This window comes from Uranotaenia lowii, chromosome 1 (genome assembly GCF_029784155.1).
Source record: "Uranotaenia lowii strain MFRU-FL chromosome 1, ASM2978415v1, whole genome shotgun sequence".
NCBI classification, from domain to species: Eukaryota; Metazoa; Arthropoda; class Insecta; order Diptera; family Culicidae; genus Uranotaenia; species Uranotaenia lowii.
Window position 1 is genome coordinate 114,677,661 of NC_073691.1, and position 24,631 is coordinate 114,702,291.

Sequence of the window (24,631 nt, forward strand, 5' to 3'; positions counted from 1 at the left end):
AGGGCATAACTTTTTTATCATTGGGTAAAAATCAACCATATTTTGCACACTTTTTCAATAATCTGTATTGTTTACATGCTGTCAAACTCGAAGTCGTGTTTTTCGATTCAACGAAAATGAAGGTGAACCAACGCTAGTCGAGAAAGCAAATTTTTTCCAAACACCTGGAATTTTCTTACCTGTCAGAGCAAGTCCAATGGTGTTGGGAAAAAGTGGTAGGAATTTTGACGTCTGTAGCACAGATGGAATTTTATCTTTCGTAAAATATAGACCAAAAAGGTTGGCCGTCCACCGGTGTGATAGAATACGAAGGTATAAAATTGAAAGCAACCAGCGATGCCAAGAGAATTTGCTTTTCAGTAATTTTACTGACTTTTTGTATTTTGAATTCACCGTTTGAAAATTGAAATCAAATTCATTTTACTTGATCATTAACTTGAAATAGAAGTGCACATATGAAAATTTTATAATTTAGATGTATGAATAAGTATTGTTTAAGTTATAATGCATCCCAATATTAAACTGTATTCTGCAGAATTAGGAGTTTTGTATTGGAGGGCATTTGATTACACGAGTTGATAAAGTTTTTGAACTCTTTCTAAAACTTTCATTTTCAAAGTGATAATTAAGAAAGTTACAAATAAAAAGTATAGATATTTCAGAAGCTGAAGCTGAATTTTACTTCCGATACGACGCCTTGCGTTTGATATGATTGACACTTGTCGAATCAACAGCGAGGGTTCCGTTTTCTAAAGATGATGGATCAATTAAAGACGGCGTTCCGAACTTGTTACCGGACATTCCGACGGAATATCTTTTTCAAATAAAAAAGCGAAACAATTTCCTACTCCCGAAAACCGCTCAAACAAAACATACAAACAGAATTTATTTATTCACCCAGCTATCTGGCATCTCTGCGCCTCAAAATGTATTCGATTGGAAAGGGCATGAAAAAAATTGGCTGTAAGTTTTAAAGAGTTGATTAACTTCATTGCAATTCGTATCAATTTAAGTGATAAAAGATTAAAAAAAAAGAAAATATCACTTTATGTTTAAATCCTGAAATTGCTCAATTTCCTTTATTTTCCCCTCAACTGAGGTTTTGAGCATAAGATAGATGGCAGCACCTAAGCGTTTCATGCACGAATACTGTATTGCAACGCCGACTCTATCACTCGGTTCGGTTTTGCAAAATATCGTGTTTTTCTATCACCCTCAGCCAAAAAGTGTTATACGATACAAATTTTGCAGCGCGAAACTTTTCGAATATCAGATTTTCCCAACACCGGTGTACGGCAAATGTGTTGTGATGTGTTGTAAACCTTCGAAATTTCTATCTCCATCTCAACCAGTGAACTTGCTCTCAGCAGTTGGGAAAAATATTGAACATTCACCATTCAACCGTCTCCAGTTGAAGCGGTTCCAGGAGCAGTTGACGTTGAACCACGGCAAAGGAGCTGGAAGAAAACCGGGACCGGAGAACAAAAAGACGGAGGGAAAAGTGAAGCGGATGATCAAAGTCAATCCCAACGTCTCAAGCCGCGATTTGGCTGGATCCGGCGTGTCGCAGAGTCCAGAATGCAAAGAAGAGAGCTGGACTTCATACATACAAGGTACATAACTTCCCAAACCGCGATGAGCGGCAACAATCGACGGCTAAAACTCGGGCACGGAAGTTCTTCGAGAAGATACTGAAAAAAATATAGCTGCTGTATGATGGACGGCGAAACGTATATAAAAGCCGATTATAAGCAAATTCCGGGGATGGAGTTTTACACCGGCAAGAGCAAGTTCGATGTGGACGACAAAGTTAAAAAAAAGAAAATGTCGAAGCTCGCCTCCAAATATCTCGTTTGGCAGGCCATCTGTTCTTGCGGACTGAGGAGTGAGCCTTTCGTGACAAAGGGCACAGTAAATAGCGAGATCTACAAATCGGAATGCCTCGAGAAGCGCCTTTTTCCGTTCTTCCAGCAGAAGCTCCACTATTTTGGCCAGATTTGGCATCATGGCACTATTCTAAAATTGTCTGGAGTGGAATGAGGCCAACCCTGTCCATTTTGTTCCAAAGGACATGAACCTGTCAAACCGTCCGGAACTGTGCCCGGAGGAGCAGTACTGGGCAATAATATAGCGGGAACTTCGGAAGAGCAAGAAGACATTCAAAGACGAGAAGAACATGTTAAGAAAATGGAAAAACAAACTGAGAAACTGGTGCCGGATGAAACTGTAAAGACTTTGATGGAGGACATCGAGCGAAAATGCGTTCAATTTTGCACTCAAAGCTCCATCGACTAATTTTTCTTTTGATTGTTGAAGTAAATGTATGTTTAAAACTACCCTGAAATTTTGGTTTGATTCTAAACATTATAAGAAAATTGGCATGACATTTTCGGTGTCGCTATAATTTCGTGTTAGCCCTTTATTTGAAACCTCATAGCATCACGACTATTATTTAGGATTTTTTTTTTAATTCTCAAGCTCTAAGATCATTATGATCCAAATATATGGATTGAAAAATGATCAAATTATGCTTAAAGTTTGATAAGAGGCTATTTTAAGTTATAAAAAAGGTGATATTTTTAAAAGATTAATCTGAATAATTATTTAGTGTCAAATTTGAATTATCTGTGGTTTCAAGAAGTATTTTCTTCCTGAATATCTGGTTTTTAAATAAGAGTTTAAAATTTACGCTAAATGCTTTCTACGGAGCTTCAGGAATTACATCATAACGTTACAAGCGGTTGTAGAACTTAACTTCTTTAAACTTTGTTCCCAATACTTCAAATCGTTTTTTCTAACCTAAAACGTTTAAGACAAAAAAAACTTTTTTCAAGGTTTTTTTTAATTAACCTTTTAGCTTCATGATGAAATTGTAGATTTAACTTGTTCAGAAAGTTGAGTATTATGTTAAGATAAACAACCTGGTAGTAGTAACCAAAGTCCTAAATGAACAAAAATGTAAGCTTTTTATCTCGCTATTGGTCTATTCCTTGATTCTAAATTTAACATCAAATTACGCGCCTTTTAAAACTACACAATCTTGCAGAAGACACCAAAACTCTTTTTTTTTATCATAGGGGGCTATTAACGCTAAATTGACGCTCTATACTACTGTGGAATGATCACTGCAAACATAAAATGAAATTGAGAAAATTCTGGGTTTCTTTCAGTAGTAGGTACAATAAGTCGTTCATTACTTTGAATTCGTGAATTGAGAGTCTACTTCCAGGCGTTGTCAAAACCATGATATGACCATTTTTATTGGTTCTGCATTCATATCTCGACATGATTTTGAAGTTTTTGTCAGCTATGGTGCATTCATTGTTTAGTAACTTTTTTTTAACTGGTACGTGTTCCAGTACTCATAAAAAATACAAAAAAAAATTGAAATTGAGATTGTTGTTTCAAAATCCATAAACATATCTTGGTTCACGATCTTTCTTGCTTCACACTATGAAGCAACAGAAAATTAACAATCAACAATTTAACATCAAGAACCTTAAATCTTCAACTTTCGGCCTAGCTCCTGCGAGAAGGCCGGCACGACGACGTGTAAAAGCAGCAGCTGAGGCAGAGGCAGGATTCTCGCTACGTACAACTCTTATTTGTAGACCCCCTTGAACTTTCCTCCGGGCAATGTTTGTTTTGGTACATTTTACCTGCCGCATTGTAGCGAGACAGAAACATCCTAAACGTTCAGGAAATTCAGGATGGATGGGGCGCAAAATTGTCACACAGAGAGTCACGTTTAACGTTGGATACTTTTTCGCTCGGAAGACATTCATCGTACTTACCTTTTACAAAGGTACATACATGATGGCTGATGGCAGAGCAGGTCGGTACACACAAGATTACATTAGGAAGTTTTCATCACCGTTTTGCCGTTCAAGTTCTCACGTGCGTTTCGACAACTTCTCTAGAATGCATGATAAAAAGGTATGGTAGGTATGAAGTATTTTTAGAAATATTACTTTCCCATTTATGCTCAATTTGAACGCGAATACTTTTTTACGCGACTGCTTTCCATGACGGTAAGTACAGAGCAACAAGTTTCATCTCCGTTGAGTGTTGTGCTGGTACAAAAATGCAGGTGAAGTTTCTTTCGCATAAGTTCTTTCAGAAGATATCATCGCATCACTTGTTTAAGTTTGTTTTTCAATCTAACTTATGTAGAGTATGGTGGGGTAAAAGTACGACCTTAATGCTATCCTATTTTTAAAAATTTTGCCGGTTGTTTTTCCAAAAAAACAAGAACAGCATTTGATTCCGTAGACTTTTATCTCTCTTTTAAAACATTACTAAGATAATCGATCGACTCATTTGATAGCAGTAGTCAAAACGCCTAACTGCTATCGAAACGTACTCTTACCCCACCTCTGGGGCAAAAGTTCGAAAGATGTGGGGTAAAAGTACGACCATTCAAAATTCCACAATTCTGCATGAAGTCAAGAGGAAAATTATTTTATATCAATCAGTGCTTACAGCAGCAGCTTCTGTGTTCGCTTCTGATACAAATCCTATACATGGGAAAATAACCTGCGTGAATTTGGAGCTCTCCACAAACTGTTCATATTCAGCAGGTTTTCGAAATCCAGTTCTCATCGTATTCGAGTAATTTAACGAGCGAGCAAGTCTTGTAGAAACAAAAACATGCGCTGATGTTTTCAGAGCATTTAAAAAAGAAGTTAAAATTTTCCGTTCAGATTTACCTCAGTAGACCCTTCGTACTTTTGCCCCATTGGCAGTGCGTACTTTTGCCCCTTCAAGGTTTCTTATGATTCACAGTTTATAGTGCAGAACAGATACATACTAATTGAATTCTTTCTTCGGCATTTGATAGTAATTAAAAACTACTAAAAAGACACATTAAAACTTTCATTTGAAGCCAGACTTTTGATTGCACAAACATGTTTGCCGTTATTTGAAATATTACATCATTCAAGCAAAATAGCTACTTTTCCCCTATTTTTGGAGTATTTTCAATTTCTACGAAAAAAAAATATGGCTGGTTGTTGGCAGTCCAAATCACTATTAATCCACGCCAGAGTTTTGAATTTTACTGTTCTCGGTTTGTGATAATCCCAAAACGTACTTTTACCCGACTCGTACTTTTACCCCACCTTACTCTATCTGTGAATTGTAGCGGATTTTTTTTTTGTACTGTCGATTGCTGCTGGTTTCTTTATTCGCTGATTTCTTCAAATTCTAAGAATGGAAAAATGTTTCCGGTTCGTAACACTGCATACATTCGGGGACTGAAACGAAACTTGGTTTCATTCTCAATGAATATGGTAAAACAAATTGAGGCGCTTGAGATGAGAGGGGTGCCAGTGCCTAAATGATAGTTCAGAGAAAACGCGCTTCAAATTTGTGAAGGTGCTCGAATTTTCAGATATTTTCGAATTCGAGCAGTTTTAACTCAGTCGAAAAAGTGTTAAAACAAAATTATAAAAAAAATCGAGTTTGGCACCAGATTAAATACATTGGTACAGGGGTGAGCAACCTTTTGAACCAACGGGCCAATTTAAATTTGAAATCTTATCGGCGGACCGCACTTGAAATAACATTTTTGTTTCAATAGTTACCGAAGCTTCACGTCATTTTTTATAACTTCAAATTTTTGGCAAAACAAATCTGAAAAGGGAAAGATAACACGAATTTACGTGATTAAAAACAGAAATTCACCACAACTTTTTAAATACCCGATATTGACAAGGTACATCACTAAATCTTTGTCATGTTTAAATTCTCTCAATTTTTTAATAGTACTTCTTAGCGAACATTACAACAACCTTTTAGTTAAAATCGAAGGTACTATTCGTCATCACTTTTATTTAAAAATCTTCTGGAGCTTACCATAGTGATAACTTAAAAAGTGTGAAAAACAATGTGTGAAAATCACCGTCTTCTTAGCGTTGGACGTTGAATCGCTAATTGACTTTCTGATTTTTTTTTCACAATTACAATTTGTCCTCAAAGCTTAGAATAAAACTCCGATTTTTTAATTAAAGTTCAGTATTGGATCATTGCATTGAGATGTTGAGCAAGGTTGATTAGGCAATTATCTTCAAAAATACATTCTTGATTCTAGAATTTTTATACAGATTTTTATGATTTTTAATATTGTTCATATATCATTGGGATAGGATTTCTAAAGCTATATTATGACTTCGGTAATATGAAATGCAAATGATTAGTGAAATAACTCAATCAAACGATTTTGGTTATAAATGTTCTGTAAAATTTCTTAAAAAATCATCACAGATAATCTCTTGGGTCGAATCACAGAATATCAGATGTTTAATATTTCTATCAAAAACTAATCAAAATCAAATTTTTGTCGGTTACTTTGATGCCAGCTGATTCATGTTTATAAAAAGTCTTAAATCGCTCACTCATGCTTTTAATATTATCAAACTTTCGTAATTTTCGTCATTATTCAGAAATAAACAAATTTTCACATGGTTTTATTTTAATTTTTTTTTGCCAGTATTTGAATGCTAACAGAACAAGCTTTTTTGCCGAATTGGATGGAATAATTTAAAAAAAATCTGTTGATCATATTTTTTATCATACAAATTTAGTTTTGCTTGAAACTAAAATAATGATTCCACTAACGAACATTGAAATTCCTTTGATCATGGTTTTTGGATGCTCTTTCGACACTTTTTAATGGATTTTGCTTTCCAAAGTGATAGGAGTTAGAAAACTAAGAAAAAATCAATCCTGAATACAAAACTCTGACCATGACCGTACATATTGGTCACCTCAAATTCAAATAACTTTGGAAGTTCTTAAAAACTTCACGACATTTTACTATAATTTGATTGTATAGCGTTACCATTTTATCATAATTTGTAAATCAATATGGAGAATCATGGCATCAAAAACTGTAATGTTTAGCATGAATAAAATTAAATGTCTCTTTCTTTTTTGAACGTCGACACGGTAAGTCTCTTTTTACCATGCGAAATGGTCTGTCCTAACGAACTCTAATATTTCGTTATGCCTATAAACAATTTTGCATGCACGCCTTGAACAGAACATAATAAGTGCTTAAAATTCCATAAGTGTTTCATTACTAGCGGTGAAGAAAATCATAATTTTGTGTTGTAAATAATAGATAGACAATGAAATGTTGTTATAATATTAAAGCTAAGAAAGCGCGCCAGCTAATGTGTGTGAAAGTTCTTCAGATAGTTCCGCAATAGTGCCATATTCGATGATTTAAATTGTGTACCAAAATTTTCACCGTTCCACTTTCGAACTGTTCCGTGCTACTCGAAAATAAGTGTTCTCATTTCCCAATCAACTTGGATTGCTTTCATTCAAATTATTGTGAATTTTAATAAATTTTTTAGAAACATCGCTGGTGAACAGGCAACAAAACACAGACTTCCTACAATCTAGTAATTCACTTTTCCTTGTCGGAAGTCTTGCGGAAGTCGGAATTCCGGACTTCTGAAGTAAAATTTAGTGCTGGCGCTATTATATTTGATTAAATTTGCAAATTGATACCCATCGGTAAGACGTTACGAAAAACAAAATAGAAACGTAACGCCCTTGGTGGAAAAACGTCAACCACAATGGAACACTCTAGGAAGGTGTAACCCAAAACCAAGTTGGAATGCCGCAAAATCGGATGAAACTGGCTCCCGACGAAAATGAGTTCGAGGGGGTTTTCCCAAACTTGAGAAAAAACGTCATTCTCACAACTTAATTTTGGGGCATGTCATTCGGCAGGGATTTATCGTTTCAAGGATCGCTTATCAAAAGGGATTATAATAAGCTGGGTGTATCGTCTACAACCGTGCATCGAGCCAAAAAACGAGCCGGACTATCGACTTACAAGAAGGTAGTGACTCCAGATCGCGATGATAAACAAAATACGACGGCCAAAGCGCGATCCCGGAGGCTGTACACGACGATGCTGACGAAGTTTGACTGCGTGGTAATGGACGAAGAAACCTACGTCAAAGCCGACTACAAGGAGCTTCCGGGACCGGAGTTTTATACGGCAAAAGGAAGGGGAAAGTTAGCAGATATTTTCAAGCACATCAAACTGTCAAAGTTCGCGAAGAAATATCTAGTTTGGCAAGCCATCTGTACCTGTGGCTTGAAAAGCAGCATTTTCATAGCTTCCGGGATTGTCAACTACGAAATTTACGTGAAAGAGTGTTTGAATAAACGTCTGCTGCCTTTCCTGAAGAAACACGGTTGTTCCGTACTATTTTGGCCGGATTTGGCATCTTGCCATTACGGTAAAAAGGCCATGGAGTGGTACGCCGCCAACAACGTGCAGGACAAGAACCCTCCCAACACGCCAGAGCTCCACCCATTTGAGAAATACTGGGCTATTGTCAAGCGGAACCTAAAGAAGACCAAAAAACTGCTAAGGACGAGCAGCAGTTTAAGGCAAACTGGCTTTCAGCGGCGAAGAAGGTGGACAAGGTGGCTGTACAAAATCTGATGGCAGGGGTTAAGCGTAAGGCCCGGCAATTCGGATTTGGAAAAGTGGAAGCCTAACTGAATATATCTAGAGTTTGTCTTGATTAGGTCGTATGAGCCACATGACTTGTTTCGAGAAAATCGCTGTTGAAGTTTTTTTACACATTTTTAATTCCCACATTTAAAATATTGCTCAAAAATATCTGAAAACTTCGTTTTCGATACTAAAAAAGATGATAGATATGTTCGTTTATTGAATAGAGGCATACATTTAGTTGTTCAAGCAGACATGCACATACAACCTTATGCATTGCGCAATTGGTTGAAACGTCGTTTTGCAAATTAAAAAATAATATCTTTAAACCTTTGTTTAAATGTCCTAAACTTCACTATTTCTAGTTAACATGTTTATGGTGCCAAATTTCTACGTGGATAATGTTCTTAAGCATATCTGCACAATTACTTGCATGTTATTTGGATGTTTTTTATGTAGCAGTTTTCAAAGCACCTTTCAATAAAGCAACAGAAAGAGGACTTACCATTGAACACGTAGAGTATTGTCTGGATCCCCGTTGTGATATGCGCTCTACAGGATCTTCGGCTCCTCCGAATTGTAAAACAATCTTGGGACGGATCTTGCTCAAGTCTCGACATCTGCTTCGCCTACATTGCTCTGCCAATGGAAAATCTCCTTTTCACCGCTGTAGCAGCCTGGAATCGGAGCCAAGGGAGCTGCTTACATCAGGATTATGCATCACTGTACGACTGGACAACTGATTTCTACCTGTGACTCCGATAACTGATCCACTGCCACTGTAATGAAAATTATGAAGATGAAAATTTACCCAGCCACATAAATTACGCTTCTAGAACTTACCTTGCAATAGCAACGAAGAAATTGCTTAAACTTAGATTTAATAAACCACTTTTACAAAACGTTTTCGTTTAAATTTCTTCACTTTGTAGCACTTGATGACGCGATTTCGGCGAAAATACAAATCGTCGCAAAAACCAATTAGCCAAACAGTTATTTTGCGTCCTTTGGCTGCACGGCAAATCAGTACAGCGCAAAACGTCGTTAAAACCAAAATGCACTCGAAAATTAAAAAGTCATTATACGTCTTAAATTAAAATCAAGTTATTAAAGTTATTTATTGATCAAATAAAACCAAATTTTTACATAACATAGAAAGCATGTTTATTAATCATTTGCAGCTAATAACTCAGTTTTGTTTATATTGGTTCATACGACCTAATCAAAACAAACTCTAGATATTTCCTGAATATTATAATATTTAAACCTGAAAAAGAAATTTAATTTGATTTTTTTAAATAAACGATTTCACCGATTTACACGCGTTTTCCCTTGACCAAATTTTGACCGTATCACCCTTTACCAACAATAAATGATGGAAAGTCTAATCATAATCGCATGACATTTTTGGTCATGTGGCTGTGATTTGGCGGGGTTTATTGACAAGGAAAGCTACCTCGGAATGTGCAGCTAGGTCTCTGTCATTCTGAAATGGGTCTCTGGAATTTCAATAGAGCTAACACCACCAGCACCCGCAAATGAACAAGTTTAATCAAATGGATTAAAATTGGTTCTTTTGACTAACATACTTGCCTGGGGGAGGAAGATTGAATAAAAAAAGAAAAAAAATCTTTCAAACGTCAAATTTCTCTCATCAATCTACCGACCAGTGCGAAGGTTCAAAATTTTACTTTCTTATTTAATGATTTTCAATACTTAACTTAACAAACTTATTTGATGCTGAAAAGTACTTGTTTTGCATAAAACAATGATTTAATTAGGTTTTGTTTTGCTCTAGCAAATTATTGCATGATCGCTCAAATTTCGTCAAAGTTTTGAAGCTGATAAATAAAAATGGTTTGATTAATGGTTGTTCTAAAAATATAGCTATTTAAATCTTAATCTAGCACCTAACCAACTGAGTTACGTGACTCGCTACTCGAAAGTGATCATCGAAGGTTAAAATTTGAACGATTACAAATCTTTTCAACAATTGCTGACTATTTGCCGAACAGTAAAAAAACGATATAGAAAACGATACAGCAAATTTCAGTCTTCCTCCCCCAGATACCTGCCAGTTCAGGGGGTCGTTGGTTGGATCACATACACACACACTTTGATCCTGAGGGCCTTAATTATAAATACGTACCTTTTCAATGTGTACTTGATAATCTGATTTATAGTAAAGTGAATAAATGAAGAATCATTATAACACACTATCTCAGTTCTGTTTCACTTCGTTTGTCCAGAACTTGTAGGAATAATACAACCAACGGATTGTTTTCTTTCATCTACTTATGGCAAAAAGGTGTGTTCTACGTACGACCGGAAGAAAACGTAAGCCGTTTACCTGCCTGTCGATTGCAATATAATCCGGCAAGCAATAATTATTCTTCTTCGGCTTAGCTCGCAGGTTAAGTCTTACGACGAGTAAATAGGTAAAAGTTCGTTTCCTTTGCGTAGCTTAATTTAACCACCTGGAACTTATAGGGGAGAATGAGGATACTTGATCCCTGGGGATACTTGATTCCTTAGCTATATCTCGAAACTGGAATGTCTTACAAAGATCAAATGTTCTAGAAAAATGTGCCAAAATGAGCAAAATAACAATGCTTGTAGTTTAAATAATTTTAACAAAATAATTGTTTGAGTAATTCAACTTTGTTTGAAAAATTTCACAAAATGTAACTTGAAGATCTTTTTTCATCACTTTAAAATGTGCCTTACATGGGAAAATTATGAAAAAAATATTTGTTCCAATGTATCAATCGTTCGAGCGTAAAATGAACTTCATAATGCCATATTTTCAAAGTAATGGAAAACTCTCAACTATTTTCAGAAAAAGTTTTCTGAAATGTTGATTATGGGTACAATTGGTCGGGGTTCGACCAGACCGAACTGAACGCCATAAACTTGATTTCGAGAAAATCGAGTTCAAAGTTCCCAGCCCCACCAAATGATACCATTTTATTAGATATCTCATTTAATCATTTCAACATCACATTTAGACTCTTATAAAGCCGTCGAGGCTATACTGGTCGATTTCCGATCACACAATAAGCCGAAAACTGAATTTTAATAGCAATATGTTTGCACCCAGTTCACTCTGGTCGAACCAAAATGTTTAAAAAAATGCCATGCGCTATGATGTGACTCGGCAATTTGTTCTAAACGTAGGAGCCTACTCATAGGCGCTTTACGAACAGCACCCAACGAGTGTAGCTGATGCTTGGAAAATGTTTTTTTTCGTTGAGCCAGAGTGAACCGAGCCATACAAATTTCACACTTTTGAAATCCGGAATATCTTTGATTGTTACTTACCGGTTGCGTTCTGAACTACAGTAAGCAATAAAATAAAGTATCTTTTATCGTTAAATGTTAAAAATTCTAACATCCTCTTGAGTAAATTGAAAAACAAAACTCAAGGGATTCGGTTCAGTCTGGCGGAGCGAAATTTTAACAAATGCTTACAATCCGAAATAATATGTTTTTAGCCACGGGAACGTTTTTAATTGTTTTATTTATCAGATTTTAGTTCGTGACGAGCCAAAGAACTGTTTTGAATCGAAAAAACCATCACATAACATTATTTCGCACAAATTTCAGTGTTCATTACCGAAACAGACATTTTGTCTTTACCTCTAAGGTGGCTCTCAGTTCACTTTGGCGCAACGCATTTTTGCCATTTCCACTGTCTGCAACATTGAAATTTTCTTATAAAATCAGAAAAAAAAGGAAAAATCTTCTGATTTTCATTGGACACGTAGTTTATCATGTTTCGCATCCGTTGCAATAGATAACTCAATTTTTTTCAAATTGGCGCTCAGTTCGGTCTGGTCGAATCCAGGCCAATTGATCCCCTAGAGTTGGGTACAATTGATCCCCCTTCCAAACGGCATATTCTTCTTCTGAATTGACCGTTATGATTGCTGATTACGAAATTGCTAATATTTATCCAAAAACTAATATTTATCAAACAATTGTCTCAAGAAAAGAGCAAAAATAATAAATTTTCTCTTAATTATAAAAAATAGCGCCTTTAAGTATGCAATGTTATTAGCGTTGAGACAAAGTTATAGAATTTTCTTCTTATGTCTGCTATAAATAGTGAAATGAGAACAAACATGACCAGAATAGTCAATTAACATTCTATTTTGGGGTTTTATTTGATTTTTATACAAGGATTAGGGCTTTCTGAATAAAAGATCAAGTCTCCTTCAATAGGGGATCAAGCCTCCCCTAACTTCAGAAAAATCGCAATTTTTTTACTCCCACGAAAATGCTTCTAGTTCATCAACGGGTTCAAGTATCGTTCTAATTTTTAGAGCATAGAAAATTGAAGTTATAAGCTGTCAGAAAATGTCAAAGACGGCGAGTTGCTAAATTTTTCCAAAAAGATATGGTGAAAATAAGAAAAGGGGATCAAGTATCCCCACTCTCCCCTACTCTTTGCTGAAATAAACAGTTGCGTGTGGCGTGTAGGATTATTGTGTTACTTTGCTAACAGTTTTGTTTGCTGGGAAGAAAGGCTACAGCGAATTACCTTTGCTCGAGACAATTGTAGAGGTCTCTATTGATTGTGGTTTTGATTAATGAAATATAGATGAGTACTAAGATGAATAGGAAAATACCTTTAGGGTAAAACTGTACAAGACGCACCAGCTAAGCATTATGCTATTTACAGCGATAGCAATCATTTAAGAACTAAATTGAAAGTTGACGACGATTCAAGGATGAAATTTACGTATTATTGAAAAGAAAAAATATGATAAAAACACGATTTTAACTATAATTTGGTCAAAAACTAAAACAGCCAGAAAACAAACCGCGGGGTAGAACGCCAAAACTAGTGGACAGAACGCACCAAACAAAAAGGGTGGTAAGAAATAGAACAATGATTATACGGAATGTAATTATTGAAACACTAAATATTTAATTACATGTTCATCGTATTTTTGTAAACTACCATTCTTTGACTAAAAATCATTCAATATTGCTAAACTTATCGAAAATTTCGCTTTTCAAAACACACTTTTTTATATCCTTATAAATAAAACGCCTTCAAGTAGGCAACGAAATTTAATTTTTTTTGACTGATATAGTGATATTGCGGCAAACATGGCGGCCGATAATCTTTTCGAGTCGAATATTGGTACACCGTTATACCTATGCATTGTTATCGTAATTTGGGAGTCAGCAAATAAAAAGAATGGCATTTTGTTTTGATATTCGGGTTGTCTCAAAAGTTAACAGTATTCAAAATTTGAGCGTAAAACACGTGGTCTTGTGGGCATTCTGCCCCAATTTTCATATGAGTGATTTTTGATAAAATTAGTAGGAAGTTAATAAAATACAACAAAATCTTTATAGTCTTCCGAAAGTGCACATGAGTGGTAAAACGATAAGCTGTAGTTCGATCAGATTGCACAGGCTGTTTTACCATAAAACCTTATATGTTACTTATGAAAAATAACAAGATTCACGCTGATTCCATTAATTCCACTGTTTCTAAGTACTAAAGTAGATTTTGTGAACTTTTCATCTATTGAAAGATGAAAAAGCTTGTTTACTACAATAAAAATGATGAAAAACATCATAGGTTAGTGTATATTTGAGAAAGAATGACATTGGTCATCTTACCCCGCTGGTGCGTCTTGTACAGTTTTTCTTCCTTCCTTCCTCTTTTCAACAAAACGAGAACCAATAAGAAAATAAACATGAACTAAACAATACTGGAAAATAAGTAAAAACAAGAATTACGATTCCAGAACAACCAAATGATAACCGTAAAATGAGATCAAAAAAGAATAATTTATATTCAATATGACATTTGCATGTGACGCAACGGAGGAAAAATGCTGCAAGACCCCGCTTATCCGAGCTTCGGTTTTCTGAGCTCCCGCGTTATCTAAGCCATCAGGTAAATTATCGAGCTTCGCGCCCGGATTGTATGCGAAGCAGAAGGGATAGGATGTAAAACTTTTGTATTATCTGAGGAGGCCCCTTCTACCTCGGATAAACGGAGTTCTACTGTAATTGGAAATCGAGATATTTCAATTCAATGAAATACTGCTAATTCTCCAATATTTGAAAAGTTGGATTATTCGAAGAGATAGTAGAATTTAGATTTTATGCTGACAAACCACAGAAAAAAAACATTGTAAAATAATCCATTTCATAAAGAGTTTTTTTCATTGACGCGTAGATTTTCTTTACAAAATTTTTTGAAATTTGTGCGCATTTAACCTTTCAAAGCCGTTCGCTAAATATTCGTATCGAGGAAGTTTGATTTCGTTCTCCTGGCTGTAAATGTTAACCGATTTTGATGATATTATATTCATTGTGTTGGTAATTTATTCTTATTGCTCAACATTTCAAAATAAAGTCGATATGCATAACCAGGTTTTCAGAAACTTTTTCAGAAAGTAAAAAGTCCGCAAAATTAATTTTATTTTTAAAATACTCATAACTTCTGACAGCTTTTCTGTATTTAAGTGTTTCATTGATGTTTGAAATTGTCAAGAATCCATCAATCCGACGATGAAAGTTTTGACCACTATCTCAGATCTTCCGGTAGAAAAAAATCTTACTTAAAAAAAACGACATTCAATTTTGGCTTTGTTTAGCTGTATTTCATTTCCCAATGAACAGATTTTCAAAACTCAAATTTTATTTTTTTGGCGTTAATGTGATCATTATTTTCATAGAACATACTTGGTTAGTCAAAATTCCTAGTTCTTCAGTATATTGGAATGATGATAAAGATGTTTAAAATGTGCACTTCGGGTCATATTGACCCGAACAGCTTTGGAGGGTTAAGCATTTTACCTAAATTGTGTACATATTGTTTTTTTTTGCATACTCAAAGGCGCTTATCCTGCTCATTTTATTATGACCAAAAATGGATGTTAATTAAAACAAATTATAAAGTAATTTGTTGTTAGCTGTTTTCCTTCCGTGAGCCTGATGATGTAGGGTATTTTGGACCACCTATATTTGGGTGTTTTTAATACCCGTTCGTAACTTATCCTATCTGTGAATTTTTCTCATGCCAAATGAAGAGGTAAGAAAAATATTCTGTCAATTTTTATCAATGCGATAGAGACGAACATAAATCCTGTATAAGGAATTTTGCCAAAACGTTCACAAGCCAGGGTTTTGAAATTATTTGATCATACAAAGCTCTCTTTTTATTTCCTTACCTATAATTACTTTCAAATAACAACATGAATGATGAAATTACAGTTTTGGGTCAAACAGTCAGAACTCGTCAAAATAATTAACAAAAAAAAACTGCCTAATGATACGTTAGAAATGTAGAAAACCATACAATTTACCTTTTTCGTTTTAAGTTTTAAGTTTTTTAAGAAGTAATGGATCACCAAAAAAATTGGCATATTTTTCTTTAGTTTTATTATCAGCAAATATTTTGAAAAATTGCTGCAGTGAGCGAAACAAGAATAGTACCCCTATGGGTTTTGCTTGTTTAAATAAGAATGATTTAAAATCACCAAAATTTACTTCTACAATGTGTTTTGAATTGATTAACAGATAAATCAAGTATAAATTTACTTTTTTTGGACGTAGCAATTGGCGATGAGGACCAAAAATATGAAAAAAGGGCGCGAAATAAAAATAGTACCACTTGTGTTTTTCAACAAAAACCACATTATTTCTAAAAATTTACTGTGAAAATTATGTTATTGTTGAAAAACATAAGTGGTATTATTCTTATTTTGCACCCTTTTTTCGTATTTTTGGTCCACAACGCCAATTGCAACGTCCAAAAGAAATAAACTTATGCTTGATTTATCCATTAAACAATTCGAAAACAAATTGTTGAAGAAAATTTTGGTGATTTCAATCATTCATATTTTAACAACCAAAACACACACTATTCTTATTTTGCTCACTGTATGTTCTTAGGGCACTCACTTCAATGCCCCAGAAAGTATGCAATCAACTATTGCTGCAAATAACACTTTGATCTGTTTTTCTCATGTTCTAATTTCTTTTCTTCAAGATCTTACAGATGAAAACCTTTATCATAGTTGATTTAGATAGTTTTTTTTTTTCTTAAGATTCTATGTTCAGTGAAGCGTTAGCAAAAGCCTAACAAATTATGAACAGAACAGAAATCAACTAAATGAAATTTATATTCCTGTGGACTCTGACTACCATAATTCTCATATTTAAAGACTCACTCCAATTAATAGAAGCATTGTGTTTAGAAGTGTGGTAGTAGATATGTACCTTCCAAATTCCCAGCCATACCTGATTACTGCTTCAGGATCTAATAAACCGCTCCTATTAAATCACGCCTCTATGTTAATTCAGGAGACCCAAAAGACTCACAAAAAGGCAACACGAGAATATTATTTAGATTTACGGGTGCAATTTCGAGGCGTCGGTCGGCCTATCTCCGAAAATCCCATTTGTCATAGGATGCGACAATAAAGCAACTTTTTCACCCTTCTCACCCTCCCGCTCATCTTACTTGTTTAGCTGTAGGATTTCCAGAAACAAGAGAAACTGCCAAATTGCACCTTCACTGTTGCGCCTCTTTAGCAGCGTGTTAGCTAGCCTAGCGGGATAAGAAGCTGCTCGCTCGTTTTGGAAGGTGTAGGTTCTGTATACATACCCATTGTTTGCACGTAGATTCAAACAGAAGGCAACGATGATGGCAACGGAAATATCCCCCGGGTACAGAGCAATCACGTGGAGTAGTCTGGCCTGGTTACCTACCTTAATAGCGACCGTTTTTTGCGATGCACTACTGCTTAAAGTACGCTCTCAACACTATAGGGCAACAGAATTCTCTTAATAAGATGACAGTAATCGCACGATTAGGATATTGTTATGCTGAGCTGACTGTTAAAGCGTTTCTATTAACTTGGCACTTTTCGATCTTCTTTGTAAAACAACTGTCACATTATACATGAACATGAGATTTGTGCTTTTTCGATGGAACGAAAATGGATTTTTATCGCTCAGTTTTACGATAATTATGACATCGAGATAACTACAATTAGCAGTGAACTTCACTGTTTACGTCCACTCATGAATTATGCTTTCGAAAGTAGTCAACAAGGTAGTTCTCTTGCCGTTACATGCAGTCCTGATGTGATAAAAATCGTGATTCACTGAACACAAAAATATGCTATTTATGAGCCAAATGATTTAAAATTCAAAGTCATCAATAATGCACGGTGCAGAGTGAAATTGCAGTTTGCATCCTTTAGAGCGAAAATTGAAAGCAGCGTTACTGTAATCAAACGGCATTCCGTTAAAAGTGCTGAGAAACTTAATTTCGCTTGCATTGTAAACGCAATATTCCATTTCTGTTTCAGGAGCTACCAACTGTTAGTTTTCTTTCATGGCCCATTTCAGCGTTGCGTCACATCATTTGGCAAAACCCTTTTTTATTTTTTTTTGTAACAACTTTTAGGTGTTAAAATTTCACCAGACAAACAATATATCACCGTGCTTTGTTCAAATAAACCTATAATTTAGAACTAATCAATTTTTTTTTAATGTGGAGGTTTACAAGATAAAGCTTTTTTCCTTCGTTGCTTCACATCAGGAAATTTTTTTTTTAAATTAACTACGGAATCGAAGAATAATGCTCTGTTTAACGACGGAATTCAACAAAATTCTCAGAAAACTTTTAATATAAATTGATAAAAAAAACTGGAAAGTTTTTGATTTTTAATTTTAGTGCGTCTTGTTATTTAGCGAGCTATCTACTTTTGTTCCATCACATCGCACGATTTTTTTCAGCAGGGTTATGACGCAACGAAAATGTTTTTCATCAAAAACTTATTTCAATAGTGATCGATTTGTTTTGGATGTGAGTTTTGTGAAAGCTTATGTCATGACAAAAGTTTCACCCGAAACGGTTTGAAATTAACCTTAATAAATTTTAAGTGTTGTATGCAATGTATGTAACACAAAAATAAGCGCCTGAAGACACAATAAAAATACGAATCTGTTAAACAAACGAACAGTTCGTGCAACAACACAATTATCGTTGCGTCACATCATTACATTTACCCCGTTATAACAGAATCTGAATTTTTATTCAAATACTAGCTGATCCCATACGAACTCCGTTTCGCTTTCAATCGATTTGTCTTTCGTCTGCTACTCAATTTGAAATTAGTAATCAATTGACCGTGCCAAAAAACCACGTGTTTATACACGACTGAATCATTGCATAACACATTAATTATTGCCAAAAAGCTAAACCCCTTTCGGGGGCTCTTATATAATCTTTGATATCTGAAATCGATTGCCCTTTCCTCAAAACTCCCGTGTGCAAATTTCCAAAGCAATCCATTGCAAAATAACGTCAATATTGCTAAAAACAGTGAAAAATTAATTTACATGGACGACCTCTTTCGTCGAAACCTGGCCAAACATTTGACATCTGCAATCGATTGCCCGTCCCTGAAAACAACCGTGTGCAAATTTTCATCCCAATCCGATGTATAATCTTATCAGTGGTATAATAACGACAATAATGCAAAAATATTGAAAGGTTTATATAGACGACCCCTTTTGCCAGCCCCTTACACTGAATTTAATACCTGAAATCCATTGCTCATCTTTGAAAACTCTTGTGTACCAATTATCGTCTGAATCCGATGTATAATAACGACAATATCGCATCAACAGTGAATAGTAAATATGGACGACCCCTTTGGCCGACCCCTGATTTTAGTTTGGATAAGTGAAATCAGTTGTTTGTCCCTAATAACTCTTATGTGCAAATTTTAATCCCAATCTGATGTATAACAACATCAATATCACTAAGATACTGAAAATTTAATATGGACGACCCCTTTTGCCGGCCCCTTACACTGAATTTGATACCTCAAATCGATTGCACGTCACTCAAAACTATCATGTACCAATTTTCATATGAATACGATGTATAATAACGTCAATATCGCAAAATCAGCTCACAGTTAATATGGACGACCCCTTTGGCTGACTCCTTACACAAAATTTAACACCTGAAATCGATTTCTCGTCTTTCAAAACACTCATGTGCGAATTTTCAACACGATCCAACAAAAAGTAACGTCAATATCGCGAAAACAATATTAGTCTTCTATGGACGACCCCCTTCAGAAGGGGTCATCCGAAAATCTAAAAACATTTTTTATCATTCCTGGTCCTAATGAGCATCCATGCCAAATTTCAGCTCTCTAGCTCTTATGGCGGCTGAGTCTATAGAGGACAAACAAACAAACAAACAAACATACAGAAATTGCTTTTTATATATATAGATTACCACAGAGTGCATTTTAAACCTTTAAAAATCCCTCCTAATTTCGTTACGTCACATCTTTGAAAATATCCCTTTTTTCACCCTCCATAAATCCAAAACTATAAAAAATAGCTCCAAACACTTTAACATCCTGTAAGCAGTTGGCATTTGCCATGGTTTTGGTTACAGAACGTAAGATTTTTTTAGTTTAACCCATGTAATGAGAACAAAATGATAGAATTCATAAAAATTAACATTTATATGTTATTAAAAATGAACTTATCAAATTGTATGTTTCTCGTTTTTTATAAGTCCAATTTGATTTTTTAAAATTTAAAACAAAGTTGAACTTCTCTTTCAAGTGATGTATAGAAATTTAAAAATAAAAAAAAGACTTTGTGGTGGCCAGGCGCGTGGAATGATGAACTGCTTTGTGAAATGTAGAAAACCCCTTAATGTGTGTATTCATTTATATTTGAATTATTTTGTTAGTTGGCAATGTTGTTTTAACTCTCTAAAACCACAGTGCATCATCCAATCGTAGGAAAAAATAGAGCAGTTATTGTGATCAAAGACCAATGGTTTTTTTTTTCATTCTCTCTTTTACAGATTTGAAAACATTGGACATGATTCGTCAAAATGAAGATTGCGATCGACGGCATCACCAAACATTAGACAGTAGTGCTTATTGATTTCTCCTTCCCAAAACGATGCTAAGTGATGAACTGTTTTCATCGCATAATAGCAGCTTCAACAGTTTCAACAATACCATACATCATGAAAACATCGAGCTTGTCAACTATTCTTTCGTGTACAATTATGAGGAAAATTCTCCCTATTTCTCGGTTTACAATATCAGCAATAGAACCAAGTAAGTATTTTAAACACGATTTGCTTGAAATATGCTCTAAAATTATCGTCACGGCCACAGGTCTAATGTACATTTTATTTTATGAAGTTGAATAAATAGGGGCGATTAACTAATACACTTGGGAAAGGTGGTATACACACAAGGCGCAGACACCAGACCAGGAATCTGTCCAGATGTCTGCGCACATGGGCTTATATGTAAAAAGCCTTCACTTATGCAATCTTTGCTCAACTTGCTAGCATAATTTTCGAAGGGCAACAATTTAAATCAAAAGAAAACAAGAGACTGCTGGTTAAAATAATTAGAAAGACGAAATTTTATATATGAAAGATATCTGCTTAGGACAACTCGTTGATAAGAATAATTTTAATGAAGTGCTGAGTAGCCATTTTGGTAAATGATTTAAAATCGATACTCCGATCATTAGAATCATGAAACCCAACATTTTATCTTAGATTTTAACGAACAATCAATCAAGTTTCAAAAAAAAACTATCACAGCTTTGTTTAAAAGGAAAAACTTTCAAAAATTGGTACAAAACAAGAAAGATATAAAGATTTCAGGCTTGTGATATAGCTTAGTTGTCTCCTGAGCCAATGCCCGCAAGTTCGAGCCCAAGAGTAAACATCGAACAAAGTTGTACTGGATAAGATTTTCAATAACTGTCCGCCGACTGCAACGTTGATATAAAGTGGCGAATGCAACAAAGATGGTAAAAAGACTATTAATCGAAACAAAAAGAAAATAAAGATTTCCGAAATTATGCTAGTTTTCTTAGTTCTCAAAAATCTTAAAGTTAGTTATAAACTCAAAATAGAAAATGATATTTATTGAATGGTTTATTTTGAAATCAGAAATCTGAAACATGAGGTCTGAAATCTGAGATATGAAATTTGATATCTAAAATCCGAAATCTGAAATCTGAGATATGAAATCTGAAATATGAATCCAAAATCTGAAATCTTAAATCTGAAAGTTGAAATCTGAAATATGAAATCTGAAATCTAAAATCTGAAATTTCTTTAAATTCGAAATTTGAGATCTGAAATATGACATTTGAAAACTAAAATAGGATGAAATTGATTGACGCATACATTAATGCGGTAATGTATTTGGGATGTAGGTATTCGGGACTGAAAAGTTCCTAATAAATATTAGATCTTTGTTCAACATCTGTATTGTGGTGTGAGTACCTTCATAATTTCAAATAAATTTAAAAAAAACTACTTTAATTCTGCTGTGCTGTAAGACGTAGCTTAAATCTGTAATTCGAAATTGGAACACATACTAGGTTGGAATTGAATAAAATTTTCAAAATTCTTTTCTTCACCTTGAAATATTAGATTTTTTTTTTCGATTGTAGGAAAAAAAACTAAATGATCGATTTTGAAGATTTCTGAAAAAGTGTTAGCTTTTGTCATGTAAGTTTTCTTATAATTTTCCAAAGTTTAAAACTTTAACTTATAACTTAGAACGTGAATACTTCAATAATTTTACGTTCCATTTTTCAAAGCCCGTTGTTTCTTTAAGAAAAGCAGTTGAACCCAAATTGCCCCTGTTAGGACCCGAAATGTTTTCAATAAATATTGTTCAAAATTTGTAACATAGCATTAAATATTAAAATTTTTGTGATTAACTGTCGATGCAAATACATTTTCAATATCGCGAAAACAGTGAAAAACTAATATGGGCGACCAATTTTTTAGAACCACGATCCAGACACCTGAAATCAACTATCTTTTCTATAAAACTCCCATGTGCCAATTTTCATTACAGTCCTATATGTAAATAAAAATAGTACCGCAAAAACAGTGAACAGATAATATGCCCTTTTGCCGACCCCTGACTCAAAACTTGAAACTTGAAAGCAATAGACCGTCCCTTAAAACTCCTATGTAGAAATTTTCAGCTCAATCCAATGTATAATAACGTCTACGGGGACTAGAGTGTCCATTTCCTGGCCATTTTCTCATTCCCGGGAACCGGGAAATCTGGTGGCCTTTTTCCCAGGAATTTCCGAGATCCCGGGAAATAATCAACCGTGTAAAATATATACACTTCGATCGAAATAAAACTTGTCGAACCTTCCCTGCATACAAGACCATAATATGTCCTCTTTATAATATTTTTTAACTTATTTTTTATCAAATAAATCAAACTGTTTTCAACACTAATAAATAAAAAACAGTCAAACAAACTTTAATATAACCTGAACAGGTCAAATGAAGAATCCATTCATGCAATTATTGGTTGGTAAAAACATTATGTTTTTATTTGTTTGATTTATCCAAATGTTTTTCGATTTGCTGAACACTTTACATAATTGCTCTTCATATGAAAAAAATCAATGTCTTGGTCATTTTTAAGTTTTAAAATTCTTCATAGGTAAACAAGAGCATAAATGTTGCTTTCGAGAAAACAATCTGCCTACCTGTTGCGCGATTTTTCATATATTTTTTAAAGGGGTTTTCGTTCAATGAAAACGGTATGGAAATACATATAATCTTTTTTAACCCATCTATTTGAATAAAAATTGCACCGAATGGCTGCAAAATGTTTACTGCCACAGGAATTGGCATATTCTCAATGAATTTTGATGACTAAATTTTCAAAAAGAACAATATTTGTTTGGTTTTGATCACCGCACTTTCTTGTGGTTTTCTTTAATTGATATTTTTCAATGATTCACGACAAAAAATTAAACTGCTGTTTTTATGTTTCGGCTAACTGAATTCCAGCCATCCTCACAAAAAAACTTGTTTTGCCGCGTGTTTCCTTTACGGCCGTCGTATGAACGTAAAAAACAGCAGTTTTATTTTTTATCGTAAATCACTGAAAGATATCAATTAAAGAAAACCAAAAAGAACAATAAGAATGGCTCCGGAGGCTATCAGGCTTTTCCAGGAAATAATTTCATGCATGTCGAGAATTTCCGGGAATGAAACTATGATTCCCGGGAATCGGGAATTCCCGAATTTTTCAAATTCCCGGGAAATCCCGGGACGGACACTCTATCGGGGACCTCTGATCTTAAATTGTTTTGATTGATTGAGTTGATTGCTCGTCCCTCAAAACACTCATGTGCTAATTTTCATCAGAACCCGGTGTATAACAACGCAAAAACTTTAAACAGGTGTATCGCAAAAACATTAAACAGTTGATATGGACGACCCCTTTGACCGACCCCCTTTCCTAACTTTGATACCAAGAATCGATTGCTTGGCGCTCAAAACACTCATGTGCACATTTTAATCACAATCCGATGTATAATAAGCCAGTATCGCTAATACAATATTTGTCTTGTATGGACGACCCCTTTCAAAAAGGGATCAACCGAAAATCTGAAATCAGTTTTCATCAGTATCCACGCCAAATTTCATCTCTCTAGGTCTTAAGATGGCTGAGCCTATAGAGGAAATTTAGTTGCATACGACGTAATGAAAGCTCACGCGAGATATGTATATAGATTCCAAAATATTAAAAAAAAATAGGACTGAAATTTAAAACCCGGGATTCTGAAACTGAAGGCTAAAGAATTTAAACATGTTACGTGTTACTGCGGATTGAAATTGATAACCGGTTCCACCTTGCACTGGACTTACCACCTTTTTTTCTTTAGGCTAAGCTGGTTTGGGACAGTCAAACTTTTGGGGAACTTTAACAAAGTCAATTAGTTTAGACCATGCGGAATGTCCCTTCTCGTTTACCGTTTTGGGCAAACCTTTCATTAATGTCCCTTCAATATGGGTAGACAGGAATCTAATCTCATCAAGCTCGTTAAAAGATTGTACCTATCCGTTTGAACAATAAATTAACTGTTGCAAGAAGAACTTTTTGGAATCTTTTAAACATAAGTCATTAATTAGGTCAATGGAAAACGTCTACTTGATGAATACTTGCGAAATTCGAGACTTTGCATAATTAGTTTAGATTATTGATTTCCAAGAACCTAAGAGAAAGGCAAGCGGACATAGATTGATAATTTAATAGAATTCTAATCTTT

The 24,631-nt window shown here is 34.7% G+C and overlaps 1 protein-coding gene across 1 annotated transcript in view; it reads left to right on the top strand.

The window, feature by feature from the left end:
• Window positions 1-24,631, top strand: part of LOC129739070 (tachykinin-like peptides receptor 99D) — a 132,543-nt gene that overhangs the window by 60,701 nt on the left and 47,211 nt on the right. The window contains exon 2 of the mRNA XM_055730444.1: window positions 20,367-20,628. Coding sequence (XP_055586419.1) covers window positions 20,468-20,628 — 161 coding nt within the window. The 5' untranslated portion in view covers window positions 20,367-20,467. The remainder of the gene's footprint in view (window positions 1-20,366; window positions 20,629-24,631) is intronic.